This window comes from Babylonia areolata, chromosome 13, assembly GCF_041734735.1.
Source record: "Babylonia areolata isolate BAREFJ2019XMU chromosome 13, ASM4173473v1, whole genome shotgun sequence".
NCBI classification, from domain to species: domain Eukaryota; kingdom Metazoa; phylum Mollusca; class Gastropoda; order Neogastropoda; family Buccinidae; genus Babylonia; species Babylonia areolata.
The window spans coordinates 3814259-3833982 of record NC_134888.1 but is presented as its reverse complement, the minus strand read 5'-3'; the positions used below and the strand labels follow the sequence as shown (position 1 = coordinate 3833982).

The 19724-nt window shown below is 40.8% G+C and overlaps 1 protein-coding gene across 1 annotated transcript in view; it reads right to left on the bottom strand.

Annotated features, from left to right (window-relative positions):
- Nucleotides 1–19724, bottom strand: part of LOC143288993 (DNA polymerase alpha catalytic subunit-like) — a 77640-nt gene that overhangs the window by 37442 nt on the left and 20474 nt on the right. The window contains exons 11-21 of the mRNA XM_076597734.1: nucleotides 19237–19349; nucleotides 16904–17020; nucleotides 13835–13909; nucleotides 11444–11517; nucleotides 10941–11005; nucleotides 10004–10041; nucleotides 9154–9273; nucleotides 6989–7073; nucleotides 5853–5914; nucleotides 2251–2346; nucleotides 92–208 (exon numbers count right to left, since the gene is read on the bottom strand). Of these exons, the coding sequence (XP_076453849.1) occupies nucleotides 92–208; nucleotides 2251–2346; nucleotides 5853–5914; nucleotides 6989–7073; nucleotides 9154–9273; nucleotides 10004–10041; nucleotides 10941–11005; nucleotides 11444–11517; nucleotides 13835–13909; nucleotides 16904–17020; nucleotides 19237–19349 (962 nt within the window). The remainder of the gene's footprint in view (nucleotides 1–91; nucleotides 209–2250; nucleotides 2347–5852; nucleotides 5915–6988; nucleotides 7074–9153; nucleotides 9274–10003; nucleotides 10042–10940; nucleotides 11006–11443; nucleotides 11518–13834; nucleotides 13910–16903; nucleotides 17021–19236; nucleotides 19350–19724) is intronic.

The window sequence follows — 19724 nt, the reverse complement described above, 5'->3', positions numbered from 1 at the left end:
CTTATCTTATTGTTGATAACTCCATCAGACAAAGAAACAACAAACAAGATCCCCCCCAAAAAAAAACAATCACCTTCCACTTTTCTCTTACCGATAGCTTTGGCATCACACTGCGCTTGAGACGTCCGATCTTGGACCAGTGGGGGATTTTGTTGGCGCTAATTCTGTGCAGCAGAATGTCCAGGTCAAATCCATATATGTCATGACCCTGGAACGGGAAAACAAGCGGTGCTCATTTTTCTAGCATACAAAATCATCGACGAAGTAGGGGGCTTAGTAGGTGATGTCCTGAGTACGTAAAATCAGAACAGGCACCACTGAACACCACCGAAGTGACTCAGCAGCAATGCAGGGTCTTCTCTGGTGTGTGGCCTCCTGGCGACCTAACATCGATGGTTCCCTGTGGACTGCCGACGTTGGAACTGCGACGGACGAACCCGGGTGTGGCCGTGTATGGGGGAATCTAAATGAGCGGCGTGGGAGTAATGCCACTGAAACGGTGCAGATGATGGGGCAGCAAAAAAACCAAAAAAAAAAAAAAAAAAAAAAAAACAACGAACAGACAGCTTCTTCTACTTCGTTCGTGGGCTGCAGCTCCCACATTCACTCGTATGTACACAAGTAGGCTTTTACATGTATGACCATTTTTGTATTTGTATTTCTTTTTATCACAACAGATTTCTCTGTGTGAAATTCGGGCTGCTCTCCCCAGGGAGAGCGCGTCGCTACACTACAGCCCCACCCATTTTTTTTTTGTATTTTTTCCTGCGTGCAATTTATTTCCTTTTCCTTGGATTTTCTACAGAATTTTGCCAGGAACAACTCTTTTGTTGCCGTGGGTTCTTTTACACGCGCTAAGTGCATGCTGCAAACAAGACCTCGACTAGCGTCCAGACCACCACTCAAGGTCTAGTGGAGGGGGCTGAAAATGTAAAGGGCTGAGCCGTGATTCGAACCAGCACGCTTAGATTCTCTCGCTTCCTAGGTGGACGCGTTACCTCTAGGCCATCACTCCACTTACCCCACCATGTAGGCAGTCATACTCCGTTTTCGGGGGTAGACAGCTTCAACTATCATATCATGACCTTGGAACAGAAAGGAGGAGTTTGTATTATACTCCATGTTTGGTGTTACATATACTTACCATGTCAAACTGATGCAAACTAGGCCTATCGGTTTGCTCTGCTTGGCCAAATTTCGCGCGGCTAACAGTGAAAAGACGAGCTGTCTTGCCCCGGTCCGCTGTCAGCCAATCAAAACGCCTCTAAAAGCTATAAGCGCTGAATCATTCCTTTGGCCAAGGCTCTCCACGCCATCTTGTCAGGTTTACGCTCTGTCTCGTCTTACACTTTTTTTGGCTATTAAGCGTATTCATTTGTCCTTATTTTGCTGCATGCGGCTTGTCTGTATTGTATTCTTACATTCTGTGTACTCGATTCGACACGGCCCCCTCGATTCGTTCGTTTTTCTCTACCTCTAAGTCGATCCTGTCTTTCCTTTCTCTGTTGGGGGTCGGATTTTCGAAAATAGGCCATGCTCATATTTCAAGCATGCAAAATTCTCAACAAACGGACAGCTTCAATCATCTGTCTTGTAAATTCAGTGCTTCTTTTTGTCATAAATCCAGTTCTTCTATGTGTATCTCATAGATTCTATGCTCCTTCATCTATCAACAGACTTCAATGCTTCTAAATCTACCTCATAAATTCAGTGTTTTCATATAAATTCAAAGCTTCTAAATCTACCTCATAAATTCAGTGTTTTCATATAAATTCAAAGCTTCTAAATCTACCTGTGTTTCTATCTATGATCAGATCACAATCCATCCACCCCTACCCCTGCTTTACCACGATCAGATCAGGGTCCTTCCACCCCTTTACGATCCACCCCTAACCTAGTCTTACCACGATCAGATCAGGGTCCATCCACCCCTTCATGATCCAACCCTAACCTAGTCTTACCACGATCAGATCATGGTCTATCCACCCTTTTAAGATCCACCACTACCCCTGCTTTACCACGATCAGATCAGCGTCCATCCACCCCTTCACGATCCACCCCTAACCTAGTCTTACCACGATCAGATCAGGGTCCATCCACCCCTTCACGATCCACCCCTAACCTAGTCTTACCACGATCAGATCGGGGTCCATCCACCCCTTCACGATCCACCCCTAACCTAGTCTTACCACGATCAGATCGGGGTCCGTCCACCCCTTTAAGATCCACCCCTACCCCAGCCAGTCTTACCACGATCAGGTCAGGGTCCAGTTTGTGGATCTTGGCCAGGAGGAAGCCCAGCAAGGCACGTTCTGTCGGCAGCACCTCCACCTGCATCTTCTTGCTCTGAAACCCAGCAGTGTAGTAGTAGTAGTCTTCAGTTTAACGTGATATTAGACGAAAAAAAAAAAAAAAAAGGGTGGGGGGTGTGGGGGGCGGAGCGTGGAGGTGGGAACGGTATTGGGCAGAGGGTGATGAATGATGTGTGTGTATGTGTGTGTGCGCATATGTGTGTGTGGGGGGTGGGGGGGTGGGGAAAGATACAGAGCATTGGAAAAAAATAAGACATTAAAAGGGGAGACATAGGCACAATATAGAAGGAAACGCTAACATCAAACAACTGTAACAATTATAACAAATGTCCCATTGGACTATGCAGCAAACCTTCTGCAATAGCAGATAACATCTTGAAATTGTCAAAAATACATTCAAAAGAATTTTCCGAGAAGTTTGGTAAAAACGATTTCAGACTCTGACATTCAAAGAGTATGTGTTTGCTTGAAACAGATTCTCCACCCAGCAGTGTATCGTATCGACATCGACACTCTGAAATCATTTCACTTTCATTACGCCCGTCCTCCGTCACGAGACCACTGATGGATATGGATGCAGTTCAGTTCAGTTCATTTACTCAAGGAGGTGTCACTGTATTCTGACAAATCCATACACGCTACACCACATCTGCTAAGCAGATGCCTGACCAGCAGCGTAACACAACGCACTTTGTCAGGCCTTGAGGGAAAATAAAATAAAATGAAGTAAAATAAGATACACAAAGTGGAAAAAAATAAACAGATAATCAATTTGATAAATAAAATGATAAATAGGAATGAAAAAAAAAAATTTAAATAAGGAAAATAAAATAAAATAAAGTAAAATAAGATACACAAAGTGAAAAAATAAATAATCAATTTGATAAATAAAATGCTAAATAGGAATGAAAAAAAAATTAACTAAATAAAAAGATACGGATACTTATACGGCACCTGTCTTTGGTCAGAGACAAAGCTGTAAGCACTTTACAGTCATTTGATTGATTTGAATATTTATATAGCACCTTTCCTTGGTCAGAGACCTTCTTCTTCTTCTTCTGCGTTCGAGGGCTGCAACTCCCACGTTCACTCGTATGCACACGAGTGGGCTTTTACGTGTATGACCGTTTTTACCCTGCCATGTAGGCAGCCATACTCCGTTTTCGGGGGTGTGCATGCTGGGTATGTTCTTGTTTCCATAACCCACCGAACACTGACATGGATTACAGGATCTTTAACGTGCGTATTTGATCTTCTGCTTGCATATACACACGAAGGGGGTTCAGGCACTAAGCAGGTCTGCACATATGTTGACCTGGGAGATCGTAAAAATCTCCACCCTTCACCCACCAGGCGCTGTCAGTCACCATGATTCGAACCTGGGACTCTCAGACTGACAGTCCAACGCTTTAACCACTTGGCTAGTGCGCCCGTCGGTCAGAGACCAAGCTCGGAGTGCTTTACAAACGCAGAGCCATCTACATAACAGCCTGCCTATCTAGGTTAAAAGCTGACGAAAGACCGCCTTTAGGTGCTACTCTTTCAATTGGTGGTGTGTGTCCATCGAGATCGATGATGACCATCGTTGTCATCCAGCTGGGGGATAGGGGGAGGGTGGTGGTGGTGGGGGGTGGGGGATGCTCATGAATCTATCTGTGAGTGCGCAGATGGCTGAATAGTCCAATCTGCGCACGAAATGTTCGCTGACAGTTGGGGCAGACAAAGACAGGCATATCATTGTCAGGGAGCTTGTTTGCCCGTGACTTTCTGGCCTGCCTCTTCTGAACAGCTGCAGCAGTCCTGTTGGCCTCGCACAACTTGGCGTCTTTGTGCACAGCAGCGCGCCATTTGTTACGGTCCATTGCAGATTCCTCCCAGGAGTCAGGGTTGATATCAAACGCTTTCAGAGAGACTTTCAGAGTATCTCTGAAGCGCTTCTCTTTCAATTACTGTGTCATTCAGTCCCGCATGTACACACACAAATGCGCACACATATACTGAAGTGGATTTTTCTATGATATTTTGCCAGGAACAGCCTCTTGTTGCCTCAGGTTCTTTTACGTGCGCTAAGTGTATGCTACACAAGGGTCCTTTGGTTATAATCTTATCCGAATGACTAGCGTCCAGGTCACCATATTCTAAAGTCGTGAGGTGCATCAAATTAAAATGTCACACAACACTGAGAGATTCTGTCAAAAGTAAAACTACAATTAAACCTTGACTGAAATGACACACCTTTAGAAAGAAGACAAAATTATTTCTGTATGAAGACAGGTGAAAAACAACAACAAAACAAGAGGCAAAGCCTTCAAGACTCACTTGTGCTTCGCGCTTTATCCAGTAAAGAAATCATGAGGAGAAAAAAAGAAAAAAAAAAAAAAGGGATTTAAAAAATTGTTGAAATGTGCTCTGAATTAAATATGACATATAAGATAAGCTTGGAAGAAAAATAAAATAAAAATTTTTTTAAAGGGCATGCGAGCGGGATCAAACCATGCATGTTCAGTTCTGATGCAAAAAGGCTAATCCCCAAGGCTTTGGCATGTCTGACGTCAAATGACAAAATTTGTAATTTAAAGCAATATTGACCTTTTCTTCTTTGTGCGATAAACAGATGTGATTGTAGTGAACGTAATAACGCTGTTTAAATCATGTTTTTTGTGTGTTTTATTATATCTCGATTATCATTTTATTTCGGCAGTACAGAAGACGTAGCCATCTCCTTCAAGCACATTGCAACACATGGTAGATCTCGAGATCTACACAAACCAGTCAACAACGGGCTGAAAGAAACAACCAAGTCAATCTTTCTTTTATGTTTATTCCAGTTAATTCAGTGTCCAGTTTGGAATATTTATATGCAGTAAACACGTCCATGGTGTAGTTAGTATCACTGTAAGTGTTTTGTCCAGAATTTGTGTTTCTTTTCTTTACTTGTGAACAAGAAACACGAGGTCATATCGTCTTCGAAAACAACCTACCTTCTAGTCGAACAAACTCAGTGGAAAGCGGTTTTTAGAATTTTCCGATTTCAGAACACATCCCAATGAAATAAACCGTTAATGATTCAGAAATATGGCTTAATTCGGGAGACTTACAACCTGTTATTGATATGAATGTGAAGACTTTTTTCATACGATGTTAAAGCCAATTTTGGTATTGGCAGACAAAGTATTTCCAGAGAAAATGACAATGTTAAAGTTTACCATGGACACACAGACACACACACACAGACAACCGAACACCAGGTCAAAACGTAAGACTCACTTTGTTTACACAAGTCAGTCAAAAAAGCATGAAAGTGGAACAGAAAACCACTTAAAACTGTGAAGCCAGTCATGCACAAAACAAAACACAAAATTCTGTAAAACAGTAATGCCCAGACGCAGCTTGAACAGCAAGCTACCAGTGTGAAGCAACCTTGAGCTGTACAATACAAAGCTTCGACAGAAACATGGGAACTTGCTATTTTCTGTCTCCCAATGTGTATGCGACTCCGTGGGAACATGTACAACACAACCGTTCAGTTCATCAACCTACCTCTCTTTGCACTCGGTCACGGAAATCATAGGGGAAGATGAGGTCGCTTGGTTTGGAAATCACTGAAACAATATAAGTTTTGAACTTGCTTGAAAAAAAAAAAAACACACAAAAAAACAACCAAAAATAAATTCCAACCTGTTAAAAAATTTGGAATCTAAAAATAAGATTTAACTTCTTAAAAACAAATATACATATATATTTAAACGTGTGTGTGTGTGTGTGTGTGTGTGTGTGTGTGTGTGTGTGTGTGCCCTATTAAAAAAAAAAAAGTAAGTATTTAATCTGTTTCAAAAACCCAGATGTAAGTTTTTAACCTGATTAAATACCAACACACAAGTTGTAACCAGTTTCAAAACCCTAATACAGCCGAAGCATTCTATACATAATTCTAAGTACACATTACACAACTGAGTGGCCTATAAATGAATGTCTCACAATGAATACATTCTGCACATAATTCTACACACACATACGTACAACATATGAGGCATGCACTTAGCGCATGTAAAAGAACCCACAGCAACAAAAGGGTTTTCCTGGCAAAATTCTGTAGAAAAATCCACATCGATAGGAAAAACAAATAAAACTGCATGCAGGAAAAAATACCCAAAAAAATGGGTGGCGCTGTAGTGTAGCGACGCGCTCTCCCTGGGGAGAGCAGCCCGAATTTCACACAGAGGAATCTGTTGTGATAAAAAGAAATACAAATACAAACTGACCTACAAACAAACATCTTAATTGCGCACAAGTTCCTGACCTACAAACATCTTAAGTGCGCACAAGTTCCATAAAAGTAGACACTGGATGTGTAAAGGGTGGAGATTTTTACGATCTCCCAGGTCAACATATGTGCAGACCTGCTAGTTCCTTAACCCCCTTTGTGTGTATATGCAAGCAGAAGATCAAATACACACGTTAAAGATCCTGTAATCCATGTCAGCGTTTGGTGGGTTATGGAAACAAGAACATACCCAGCATGCACACCCCGAAAGCGGAGTATGGCTGCCTTAATGATGGGTTAAAAACGGTCATACACGTAAAAGCCCACTCGTGTATATATATACAAGTGAACGTGGGAGTTGCAGCCCACAAACGCAGAAGAAGAAGACGACGACACTGGCAAAGATACAAACCAGAAAAGTAGTGCTGATAAATGGGGTTTGGAGCTGGTTTGTCCATGTGGAAAGCACCGTGAATTAGGGCAGCTGCTCCCACCACCTGTGAAAAAAATAAAATCAAAATTAAAGCTTTAGCAATCCCTTCCCATTTGAACAATACGCCTCATGAATAATTCTCATATATTTACCTCATGAACAATTCTCATATATTTACCTTTCCCACTTGTTCAGAAAGGAAGTGTCCTCACCTAAATATACAACAAGAAAATTTCCTGTTATGATCATGCCCCGTTTGAACATGAGGAAGTTTCTGCCCCAATGCGCAGATCGGTTATTAATCCCATCCTCCATTTCTTCATCTTAACTCACTCAGTACGGCCAGTCCTCTCTTCTCCTCTACACAGACCCCTCGGATGTCCAGTGGGTGTCTCAATGACCCAACCTTTAGTTTCCGTCGTCAGAATTGTGGTATTCTTTGTCAACATTCACCTCTTCAGTATAAAAGCCTTCCGCTTGCAATATTTTGATGATGGTAATTGGGGTGAAACGCTGTTAACGTCGTCTCTTTCGCCGTTCGTATGGAGAGAGTTAAGCCTCTCCACACACTGGAAGCACTATTGGTAATGGAATATTTTAACAGCTGACTATGCATTTTCATACGTTTTTTTCTGCTAAGACGGTCTTTTCAGAGAACCACAGAAACTTACCTCATACTGGTCTTCCTCTCAAGCTTCTCCAGAAGTTGGAAGCACTATTGGTCATGGGATAGTGAAACAGTTGACTGTATTTTCCTAAGTTTTCTGCTAAGACTGTCTTTTCAGAAAACCACAGAAACTTACCTCATTTTGGTATGTCTTGGAACTGGAGAAGCCAATCTTTACAGTGCTGAAGAAAACTAGGGAATCTTAGCTCGTTCTAATGCATCTTGGCAATGGAGAAGACTGTGTTTTCAGAGAGCCATGGAATCTTAGCTCGTTCTAAAGCATCTTGGGAATGGAGAAGGCTGTTTTCAGAGAGCCACAGAATCTTACCTCGTTCCAATGCATCTTGGGAATGGAGAAGACTGTGTTTTCAAAGAGCTGCAGAAAGCTATGGAATCTTACTTCGTTCTAATGCACTTTGGGAATGGGGAAGACTGTGTTTTAAGAGAGCCATGGAATCTTACCTCGTTCTAATGCATCTTGGGAATGGAGAAGGCTGTTTTCAGAGAGCCACAGAAAACCACAGAATCTTACCTCGTTCTAATGCATCTTGGGAATGGAGAAGACTGTGTTTTCAGAGAGCCACAGAAAACCACAGAATCTTACCTCGTTCTAATGCATCTTGGCAATGGAGAAGACTGTTTTCTGAGAGCCGCAGAAAACCACGGAATCTTACCTCGTTCTGATGCATCTTGGGAATGGAGCAGACAGGAGGAGTCTGTATTATACTCCATGTTTGGTGATACATATACTTACCATGTCAAACTGATGCAAACTAGGCCTATTGGTCTGCTCTGCTTGGCCAAATTTCGCGCGGCTAACAGTGAAAAGACGAGCCGTCTTGCCCGGTCTGCTCTTAGCCAATCAAACACCTCTAAAAGCTATAAGAGCAGACTGTGTTTTCAAAGAGCCGCAGAGAACCATATAATCTTACCTCGTTCTAATGCATCTTGGGAATGGAGCAGACTGTGTTTTCAGAGAGCCGCAGAGAGCCATATAATCTTACCTCGTTCTAATGCATCTTGGGAATGGAGCAGACTGTGTTTTCAGAGAGCCGCAGAGAGCCATATAATCTTAGCTCGTTCTAATGCATCTTGGCAATGGAGAAGACTGTTTTCTGAGAGCCGCAGAAAACCACGGAATCTTACCTCGTTCTGATGCATCTTGGGAATGGAGCAGACAGGAGGAGTCTGTATTATACTCCATGTTTGGTGATACATATACTTACCATGTCAAACTGATGCAAACTAGGCCTATCGGTCTGCTCTGCTTGGCCAAATTTCGCGCGGCTAACAGTGAAAAGACGAGCCGTCTTGCCCGGTCCGCTCTTAGCCAATCAAACGCCTCTAAAAGCTATAAGAGCAGACTGTGTTTTCAAAGAGCCATAGAAAACCACGGAATCTTACCTCATTCTAATGCATCTTGGCAATGGAGCAAACTGTGTTTTCAGTAGAGCCTCAAAAAGCCAAAGAGATTTACCTCGTTCTGATGTGTCTTGGGATTGGGCAGTGTGCGTAGATTGAGCGTCATGACGACCAGCGGGGGAGGTGGAAGGGGCAAGGTATGAACTGTCACATGATCCGGCTTTGTCACCAGTGCCTTGCAGGAGAAAGGAGCAGACAAGTTTCAGACAGTGTCAAAAAAAAAAAAAAAAAAAAAAAAAAAGTAACGAACAAATCTACAGCTCAAACATTTATTTGAAGAATAACATTTTTCGGTTATATATCTAACAGTTTTGGACAACTTCAATAAAACCCTCATTCCCAACAATGGCATAAAACAAATCCATAGTAGAAACATGTACTTGAATAATGAATATTCTTATGATTTTTGTATATTTAATCTGGTCTTGAGTAGGCATAGCAACATAAAAAAAAAAAATGTTCCATCCTAAGCACCCCTAAAATACAAAAAAAAACAACAACAAACAAACAAAAAAAACAGCATCAACAATGTGTCTAATTAATTAATCATGCTGAGGTTCCAAGTGGAGTGTCCATGCTGGTTTATGAATATTGCGTATACGTTCCGCAGTTATGTAGACAATTGTGGTCAGCATGGTTGTTATGGAGACTAACATTTATGTACATAATATTTACTGTTAAGTTGCACTGACTGGTATCGGGGGCAAAATAAATAAATGCTGTGGTATGAAATAAAAATAAATAAATGAATAAAAACAAAAGCAATGGGAACATCCCCTTCACTCAAGACTTGGAAACCCATGGTGGCAACAGAGTGAATTATTAGTTATGAATGTTATCATCAACAAATCATTGCGGAAAAGAAGAGGGTGGGAGGCGTGGGGGGGGGCAAAAACTATACTTACTTCCACTTTACACCAACTTATAGATGGATTCACCGGCTCTGCAAAGAGAAAATGGACATCCATAGTTTTGAAAAACCAGAAGAGGGCTAAAAAATAAAATAAAATTAAAAATTAAAAAATCTTACTTTACCCCTAGCAATGTCTTTTGTTGATTTCTGGATACAAAATGTTTCCGCGCCATCATACAGAAAGTAAGAGTAATCAACCTAAGATACATAAGTGTCCACATATTTATTAAAGCCCAGCCCCCCCCCCCCTCCCCCCCCCCTGTCTTCCCAACACTCTTTTCATGACCAATAAAACTGTAATTTTTCAACTTCCTCATGCTTTGTGATCCGTTGATGTCATCTTTGTTCACACCATATTCTGTGATTAAATCACAGCAAAGTGCATACGGACTGCAACAGATAATAATAATGATAGAATTTATATAGCGCTGAATCTTGTGCGGAGACAAATGAAAGCACTCTCGCACCTGTCATTCACACGCATGCATAACTCTAAAACTGGAGAAGAAACTGAAGACAAGGAAGAGGCAGGGGAGGGAGGCTATCTTGTGAAAAGGTGGGTTTTAAGGCCAGACTTGGAAAAAGCTGAGTGCGGAGACCTGACGAAGCGAAAGAGGAAGTTCATTCCAAATGCAAGGTCCAGAGACAGAGAAAGAACGGCGTCCAACAGTGGAGTGTTTGAATCTGGGTATGCGTAAACAGAGTGGATCCGAAGCCGATCGTAGGCAGTGAGATGGAATGTAGAGGTGAAGGCAGCCACAAAGACAGGACGGGGCAGATTTGTGAATACATTTATAACACAGAGCGCTGATCTTGTACTTTATTCTGTGTGAGACAGAATGTTGACCTCTAATTACTCAACTCTAGCTAACCAAATGAACAAACATTGAAAAGAAACTGAAAAGGTACAGATAAACCCAATGACTTACGGACATTATGCAAATCTAGCCAACAGGGGCCTTTCATTTTGCGATCAATCACCAGGTTTTCCAAGCTGCAACACATACAAGGATTATTACTTTTCATGTTTACAACTTTCCCTTTTTTTAAAAATTACAACGTACACACACACACCCACACGCTAAAAAAAAGAGATAATATTTATATAAAAAGACTATATTCAAATACAATTGTAGAATCTAGAAAACCAGTACGAAACATTACTATCTTTTGTAAAACGATATCCACATCAATAATTCTGGTAGCTTGTACAAAAGCATTAATAACCAACAAATCTCATAGATCAAAACTAATGGGCAGATCTTAGACCAGCAAAATGTGCTCGTTAATAGTGCAAAAAAACAGTAATTCCATCCATACTAATAGGCAGATCTTTTAGCATCAAGTTCTCGTTGACAGTGCGCACATGTAAAGAACTGAAAACTCCCATCTATACCCATGTGCCAGTCTGGTACAAACGGAAATCCTGTACCTGCTGGTGCGAGTTCCAAACACGTGGCTGAAGGTTTCTCCTTGAAGATCTGAAGGCAGAACTGGTAAGTCAGCCTGAAAAAAAAGTTCAATAGAACTCATTGTTTATGAATGCTTTTTTTTGGTTTTTTTCCCTTAACTCTTTCACTGCCATAGGCTTGACAGGCGCAATAGCCGAATGGTTAAAGTGTTGGACTTTCAATCTGGGGGTCCCGGGTTCGAATCACAGTAACGGTGCCTGGTGGGTAAAGGGTGGAGATTTTTCCAATCTCCCAGGTCAACATGTGCAGACCTGCTAGTTCCTGAACCCCTTTCGTGTGTATATGCAAGCAGAAGATCAAATACGCATGTTAAAGATCCTGTAATCCGTGTCAGCGTTCGGTGGGTTATGGAAACAAGGATATACCCAGTATGCACCCCCCCAAAAACGGAGTATGGCTGCCTACATGGCGGGGTAAAAAACGGGCATACACGTAAAAGCCCACTAGTGTACATGATACAAATGAAGGTGGGAGTTGCAGCCCACGAACGAAAAAGAAGAAGAAGAAGACGGCCATTGGCGACATTAGTCAACATCGACAGGTCATGGCGATAAGACCATTTGCCCAACACTCACCTTATATCACAGATTGACATAAGTTTACATTTGGGCCAACAGCAAAGTGAGAGCTCTCTGATCAATGGTTTCTCCAGTCAATGGGAAATCATTTACAGCTTAGTCTTTTGTGAAGGACTATGACTCTCAAACTAGGAGGCAAAATTGCACTGGCTCTTAGTGCTGCAGCCTTGTGGGCTAGTTGGCCTTTGGGAACCACCCCAACACCAACTGTCCTAAAACCCTCTTGGCAGAGAGAGTGGGGATGTAACTTGGGCAAGACACTCTCCACTATAATCAAATTCTAGCCCAAATAGTCGGAACAGCAGTTACCTCCTCTGCTGTTCTGATGGTCATAGTCGGACACGACTGACAATCATATATAAAAAGCTTGACAGCTGCAGCCAGTTTCCTGCCACTAGAACAATGACTAACCTTTGACCCTTGACCGAGTCTGAAGTGAAAAGGTTCATTGTGTTGTTCTGACATGAACCTCTTCTTCTTCTTCTTCTGCGTTCGTGGGCTTCAACTCCCACGTTCACTCGTATATACGCGAGTGGGCTTTTTACGTGTATGACCGTTTTTACCCCGCCATGTAGGCAGCCATACTCCGCTTTCGGGGGTGTGCATGCTGGGTATGTCCTTGTTTCCATAACCCGCCGAACGCTGACATGGATTACAGGATCTTTAACGTGCATATTTGATCTTATGCTTGCGTATACACACGAAGGGGGTTCAGGCACTGGCAGGTCTGCACATATGTTGACCTGGGAGATCGTAAAAATCTCCACCCTTTACCCACCAGGCACCGTCACCGTGATTCGAACCCGGGACCCTCAGATCAAAAGTCCAACGCTTTAACCATTTGGCTATGGCGCCCGTCTGACATGAACCAAAGCCTGTGACTGAGAGATACCTAAAATACTTGGTGCTGGGGAGCGTTTTTTCACACAGAAACATGGTGGTGCAAGAGTTAAATTGTATTCTTTCTCCATTCTTTCTTATCATCATCATTTGTTTATTTACTCATTCATCCATCACTTAATTCATTCTCATTCATCTAGTTATTCATTTAACGCTTTCTTATTTCTAATTTTTCATTTCCAATTCACCTGCTGGTTTTTTTGTTGTTTTTTTTTGGAGGGGCCAAGCTTCATTTAAGAAAAAGCGTATAAAATGACAGCAGATAAAGTACACTTTTTAGCGTACATAATTTTCATTTAAGTCCAATAAAATTTTCAAGAACACTGCTATAATTTCCACGAAAGGAAGAATCCACTTTGACAGTAAAATAACAGACAGAACACAAAAGGGTGGGGGGAAAAAAACTGCATTGACAAGCTCTCCCCTGGAACATCAACCGAAACTTCACACAGCAATCTCCAATGTCAAAAAGTAATACTTATTTTCCTTCTTCATTCATGGGCTGCAACTCCCATGTTCACTTGTATGTACATGAGTGGGCTTCTACGTGCATGACCTGTTTTTACCCCACCATGAAGGCAGCCATACTCCGCTTTTGGGGGTGTGCATGCTGGGTATGTTCTTGTTTCCATAACCCACTGAACGCTGACATGGATTACAGTATCTTCAACGTGCGTATTTGATCTTGTGCGTGCTTATATACACAAAAGGGGTTCAGGCACTAGCAGGTCTGCACATATGTTGACCTGGGAGATCGGAAAAATCTCTGCCGCTTACCCACCAGGTTCTGTTACCGAGATTAAAAGTATCTCCTCCACCCAGAACAACAGCGACTTTCTCTGAACCACACAATGACACAAAAAAACTACTTACCGCATAGTGTACCTCAAGGTAGTCAGATTCAGAGGGCACCTCGCTTTTTTCGAAAGCATATTTCTTGGTCCCTTTCTGTGGAAGAAGAAGAAGAAATGACAATCTTTGACTGGATGGTTGATTTATTTTACACTGTTCATACAAATAATTTGTGTTTCTGAATAAATAACGCAAAAGAATTTGTTTTACATTGTTCATAGAAATAATCTGTGTTCATGAATAAACGACACAAAATAAATTCATCTATCTTACATTGTTCATACATATAATTTGAGTTTCTGAATAAATAATACAACATAATTTATTTCTTTTACACTGTTCATAGAAATAATATCTGTTTCCGAATAAATGACACAAAATAAATTCATTATTCTTACGCTGTTTGTGCAAATCACTAGTGTTTGTCAATAAATGACACCAACAGATTCAATTGCTGTTGTAGCTAATGCCAATATCCATTTCTTGGTACTCAAAACAATTACCAAAAATGTTCTTTCAAGGATACAGGACCATGGACCTTCTGACAATACAAAACAGGCTATTTACTATAATCAGCTAATACTGCAATGAAAAAGAAGATATGTTTATGGAATTATTTTCTTTTCTGTTTCAACAAATCATAGTATAACAAGAGAGGCAAGGCCTTCAAGACTCACTTGTGATACACTTAAAAAAAAATATTAAAAAATCGAGGCTTTTTATGTATTGAGTATAATTTCAAAATGTAATGTTTAAGATGAGAAAGATCAGTTTAAAGCAAATTAAGTCCCCCAGCATTAATTACAGAGTAATTTCCCTTCTTTACTATCTGCACCAAAACGTTTGCAAAATAAATAAACTTCCATGCTCAGCAAAAGAAGTTCCTGTTTGAACAAAAAATGATAATAATGACTGCTCTTGTTGTTGGATCAGAATATCAGATCAAAGTGCCAAGTTTAGAGAATACAAAAAATATAAATATAACAGTAAATGCAGTTTGCATATAATTAGGCTTTGTGCCGTTCCCAGAGGTGCAATATTGTTTTAAACAAGATGACTGGAAAGAACTGAATTTTTCCTATTTTTATGCCTAATTTGGTGTCAACTGACAAAGTATTTGCAGAGAAAATGGCAACGTTAAAGTTTACCACGGACACACAGACACACACAGACAACCGAACACCGGGTTAAAACATAGACTCACTTTGTTTACACAAGTGAGTCAAAAACTGTACGGTGGACCATCTGGTCGAAGCCTCTGAAACTAAAATCATATCTGAAGCTGAACCTGAACCTTCCAATTTACATTTCTTGGTCTCCCATCTCCGACTCCTAAAGTAGCTAGTGACAAAATATCATGCATCCAAGTACTGAAACATATCCATAGAATGTTTTCAGAAATTTTAAACTCCAGTCCAGTTGGTATCCTCCTTTGATGTATTATATTTAATACTGTTATTCATATTTACATTGTTGTAGGTTAATACTTGTTGATATGCATATACATATTCTCCTTCCCATGACAACTCATTCAATACACACCACAACCTCTTTAGACTTTTTCTTATAATATACTTTTCCTCTGATACATAACATGAACTTTTTTTTCTTTTCTTTTTTTAACACTAATATTCACATGCATTCCCTTTCCTTTATACACTACTTTACTCCTTTCCATCTAAAAACACTTATAGTAAATAGACGTTAAACTGAAGAAAACATATCCATAAATGTAGTAAGTTCAAGACTTCATTCACATATAAATTATGCACTCAAATATGATATCCGAGAACTAAAATGCGTCCATGAATGTAGTTAAGATTTCATTCATTAAAATACACACTCTGTGTGTGTGTCTGTCTGCCTGCCTGTCTACCAGGTTGACCACCTGACTGTCTTTATGACTGATTTTAACTTTCGTACACGTTATTGTATAATTTGTACAACTTCCTTCCATGTTACTGTCTTGAGTCCTTTTTTTTTTCTTTTTCTTCCCCCCCCCCCACATCCCCTGAATCAGTAAATGAAAAGTTGTAGGCTTTTTCTTGTATAGGCGATTTATTCCATAATCGCTACTGATTACAATGACACAATTATGGAATTCTGGGTACTGGTCTTGGTTACTGTCTCGTTCTGAGTTGATTGTGTAATGGACTATGTATAAGTATAATGACTTACATCTGTTATTGTTAATGTTCACTGTATTCGGAATTTTTTTCTTTCCTTTTTTTTTCTCCTTTTCTTTTCCATCTATTCTGAATTGTTATAATGAATTCATATACGAAATAAAACGGTGGTCAACAAAAGAAAATCCGGGATAAAAACAAAAAAACAACAAAACCCGGTGTTCGGTTGTGTGTGTGTGTGTGTGTGTGTGTGTTTGTGTGTCCATGGTAAACTTTAACATTGCCATTTTCTCTGCAAATACTTTGTCAGTTGACACCAAATTTGGCTTCTTCTTTTTTTAAATTTTTGTGCCCATCCCAGAGGTGCAATATTGTTTTAAACAAGATGACTGGAAAGAACTGAATTTTTCCTATTTTTATGCCTAATCTGGTGTCAACTGACATGGAAAGAACTGAATTTTTCCTATTTTTATGCCTAATCTGGTGTCAACTGACAAAGTATTTGCAGAGAAAATGGCAATGTTAAAGTTTACCACGGACACACAAACACACAGACAACCGAACACCGGGTTAAAACATAGACTCACTTTGTTTACACAAGTGAGTCAAACACACACACACACACACTCAAATATATTCATGTCCCAAAACATGTCCACTAATGTAGTTAGGTCAAGACTTCAATCCTTAGAATACACACTTACAACACAAACGCCTGCAGCCTGGGACTAAGACTTCAATCATCAGAATACACACTTACAACACGAACACCTGCAGCCTGGGACTAAGACTTCAATCGTCAGAATACACACAACACAAACACCTGCAGCCTGGGACTAAGACTTCAATTATCAGAATACACACTTACAACACGAACACCCGCAGCCTGGGACCTTCAGCATCTCATGCCTGTGGATCTCAGGAACCTGATGTGTACAAACCAAAGGCAGCGCCAGAAACCCACCTTAGACTTGAACTTGGAGATCCTGTGCTTTTCAGAGACGGTGGTGTTGAACTCCTGATAGACGTCCATCATGGTCACTGGTTCGTCCGTGCTCACTTGGTTCTTCACATCCATCTTCTGCGACCACCACCGCACCACAACTACTGCCACCGCGCATCACTGACTGCCAAGTTATCTACGCACGACATGCTTACTACCAAGTCATCTCAGTATCAGATATTTTTTACCAAGTCATCCAAGTATACTACTAAGTCACCTCGGTGTAAAACACACACTACCAAGTCACCTCAGAGTAAAACACACACTACCAAGTCACCTCAGTGTAAAACACACACTACAAAGTCATCTCAGAGTAAAGCACACACTACCAAGCCATCTCAAGAGTAAAAAACACACTACCAAGTCACCTCAGAGTAAAACACACATTACCAAGTCAACCCAGTGTAAAACACACACTATCAAGTCATCTCAGGGTAAAACACACATTACCAAGTCATCTCAGTGTAAAACACACACTACCAAGTCATCTCAGTGTAAAACACACACTACCAAGTCATCTCAGAGTAAAACACACACTACCAAGTCACCTCAGTGTAAAACACACACTATCAAGTCATCTCAGTGTAAAACACACACTACCAAGTCATCTCAGAGTAAAGCACACACTACCAAGCCATCTCAAGAGTAAAAAACACACTACCAAGTCACCTCAGAGTAAAACACACATTACCAAGTCAACCCAGTGTAAAACAAACACTATCAAGTCATCTCAGGGTAAAACACACATTACCAAGTCATCTCAGTGTAAAACACACATTACCAAGTCATCTCAGTGTAAAACACACACTACCAAGTCACCTCAGATTAAAACACACATTAACAAGTCAACCCAGTGTAAAACACACACTATCAAGTCATCTCAGTGTAAAACACACATTACCAAGTCAACCCAGTGTAAAACACATACTATCAAGTCATCTCAGGGTAAAACACACATTACCAAGTCATCTCAGTGTAAAACACACACTATCAAGTCATCTCAGGGTAAAACACACACTACCAAGTCACCTCAGAGTAAAACACACATTACCAAGTCAACCCAGTGTAAAACACACACTATCAAGTCATCTCAGGGTAAAACACACATTACCAAGTCATCTCAGTGTAAAACACACACTACCAAGCCATCTCAGTGTAAAACACACATTACCAAGTCATCTCAGAGTAAAACACACACTACCAAGTCATCTCAGTGTAAAACACACACTACCAAGTCACCTCAGAGTAAAACACACATTACCAAGTCAACCCAGTGTAAAACACACACTATCAAGTCATCTCAGGGTAAAACACACATTACCAAGTCATCTCAGTGTAAAACACACATTACCAAGTCATCTCAGTGTAAAACACACACTACCAAGCCATCTCAGTGTAAAACACACACTACCAAGTCACCTCAGAGTAAAACACACACAAACGAGTCATTTCAGCATAAAACACTCACATCTCAACATGAAAGTCACTACCAAGTCATCACAGTACAAAACAGTCACTAACAAGTCATCTCAGTGTAAAGCACCAAGTCATCTCGGTGTAAAACACCAAGCCGTCTCAGTGTAAAACACCAAGTCATCTCAGTGTAAAACACCAAGCTGTCTCAGTGTAAAACACCAAGCCATCTCAGTGTAAAACACCAAGCCATCTTGATGTAAAGCACCAAGTCATCTCAGTGAAAAACATCAAGTAATCTCAGTGTCGAACACCAAGTCATCTCAGTGTAAAACATCAAGTAATCTCAGTGTCGAACACCAAGTCATCTCAGTGTAAAACATCAAGTAATCTCAGTGTCGAACACCAAGTCATCTCAGTGTAAAACAGCAAGTTATCTCAGAAAACTATTTTCCTTGTGTGTTTTGTAACATGCACTGACTGGCCAATGAAAACCAACAAGCCTGGAAACAGCTGGAGAGACTAACAAATGCACTTCACCCATTTTCATCATGAGGGGACACAAACAGTCAAACATCTGTTAAAGGACAAGCCATTTTCACCCTAACTGCAGAAAGTCTGAAATTAATCGTGCAGTAGATTGCTGAATGTTCTAATTGAGGATTATATAATTAAAAAAAATAATATAATAAAATGAAAAAAAAAAAAAAAACCAGCCTGCAAAACTTTAGCTGCACACAATGGACTTATTTGATAATGAATATCAATATGATAAAACAGCAAGTACTAAAATAATGATCAAACTCAACGAATCAAACAAACCTCATGATATATCAATGTTTTCCATACAACGAAGGAACACTGGACTTTTTTTCACTTACAGTGGGACGTGGCAGAATGTAAATTTTGCGCTCAATGTTCTTGACCGTGACGCAGCAGCTGACGTGTGCTTTGGCTGACTCAATCCACACCTTTCCAAACAGGTACACAGTCCCTGCCGATCAGATATACAGTCACAGCAATCACGGACTAATATTACAACTGATCATGGATTACCCTTTCACAGACGGGCGCAATAGCTGAATGGTTAAAGCGTTGGACTGTCAATCTGAGGGTCCCGGGTTCGAATCACGGTGACGGCGCCTGGCGGGTAAAGGGTGGAGATTTTTACGATCTCCCAGGTCAACATATGTGCAGACCTGCCAGTGCCTGAACCCCCTTCGTGTGTACACACAGGCAGAAGATCAAATATGCACGATAAAGATCCTGTAATCCATGTCAGCGTTCGGTGGGTTATGGAAACAAGAACATACCCAGCATGCACACCCCTGAAAGCGGAGTATGGCTGCCTACATGGCGGGTTAAAAAC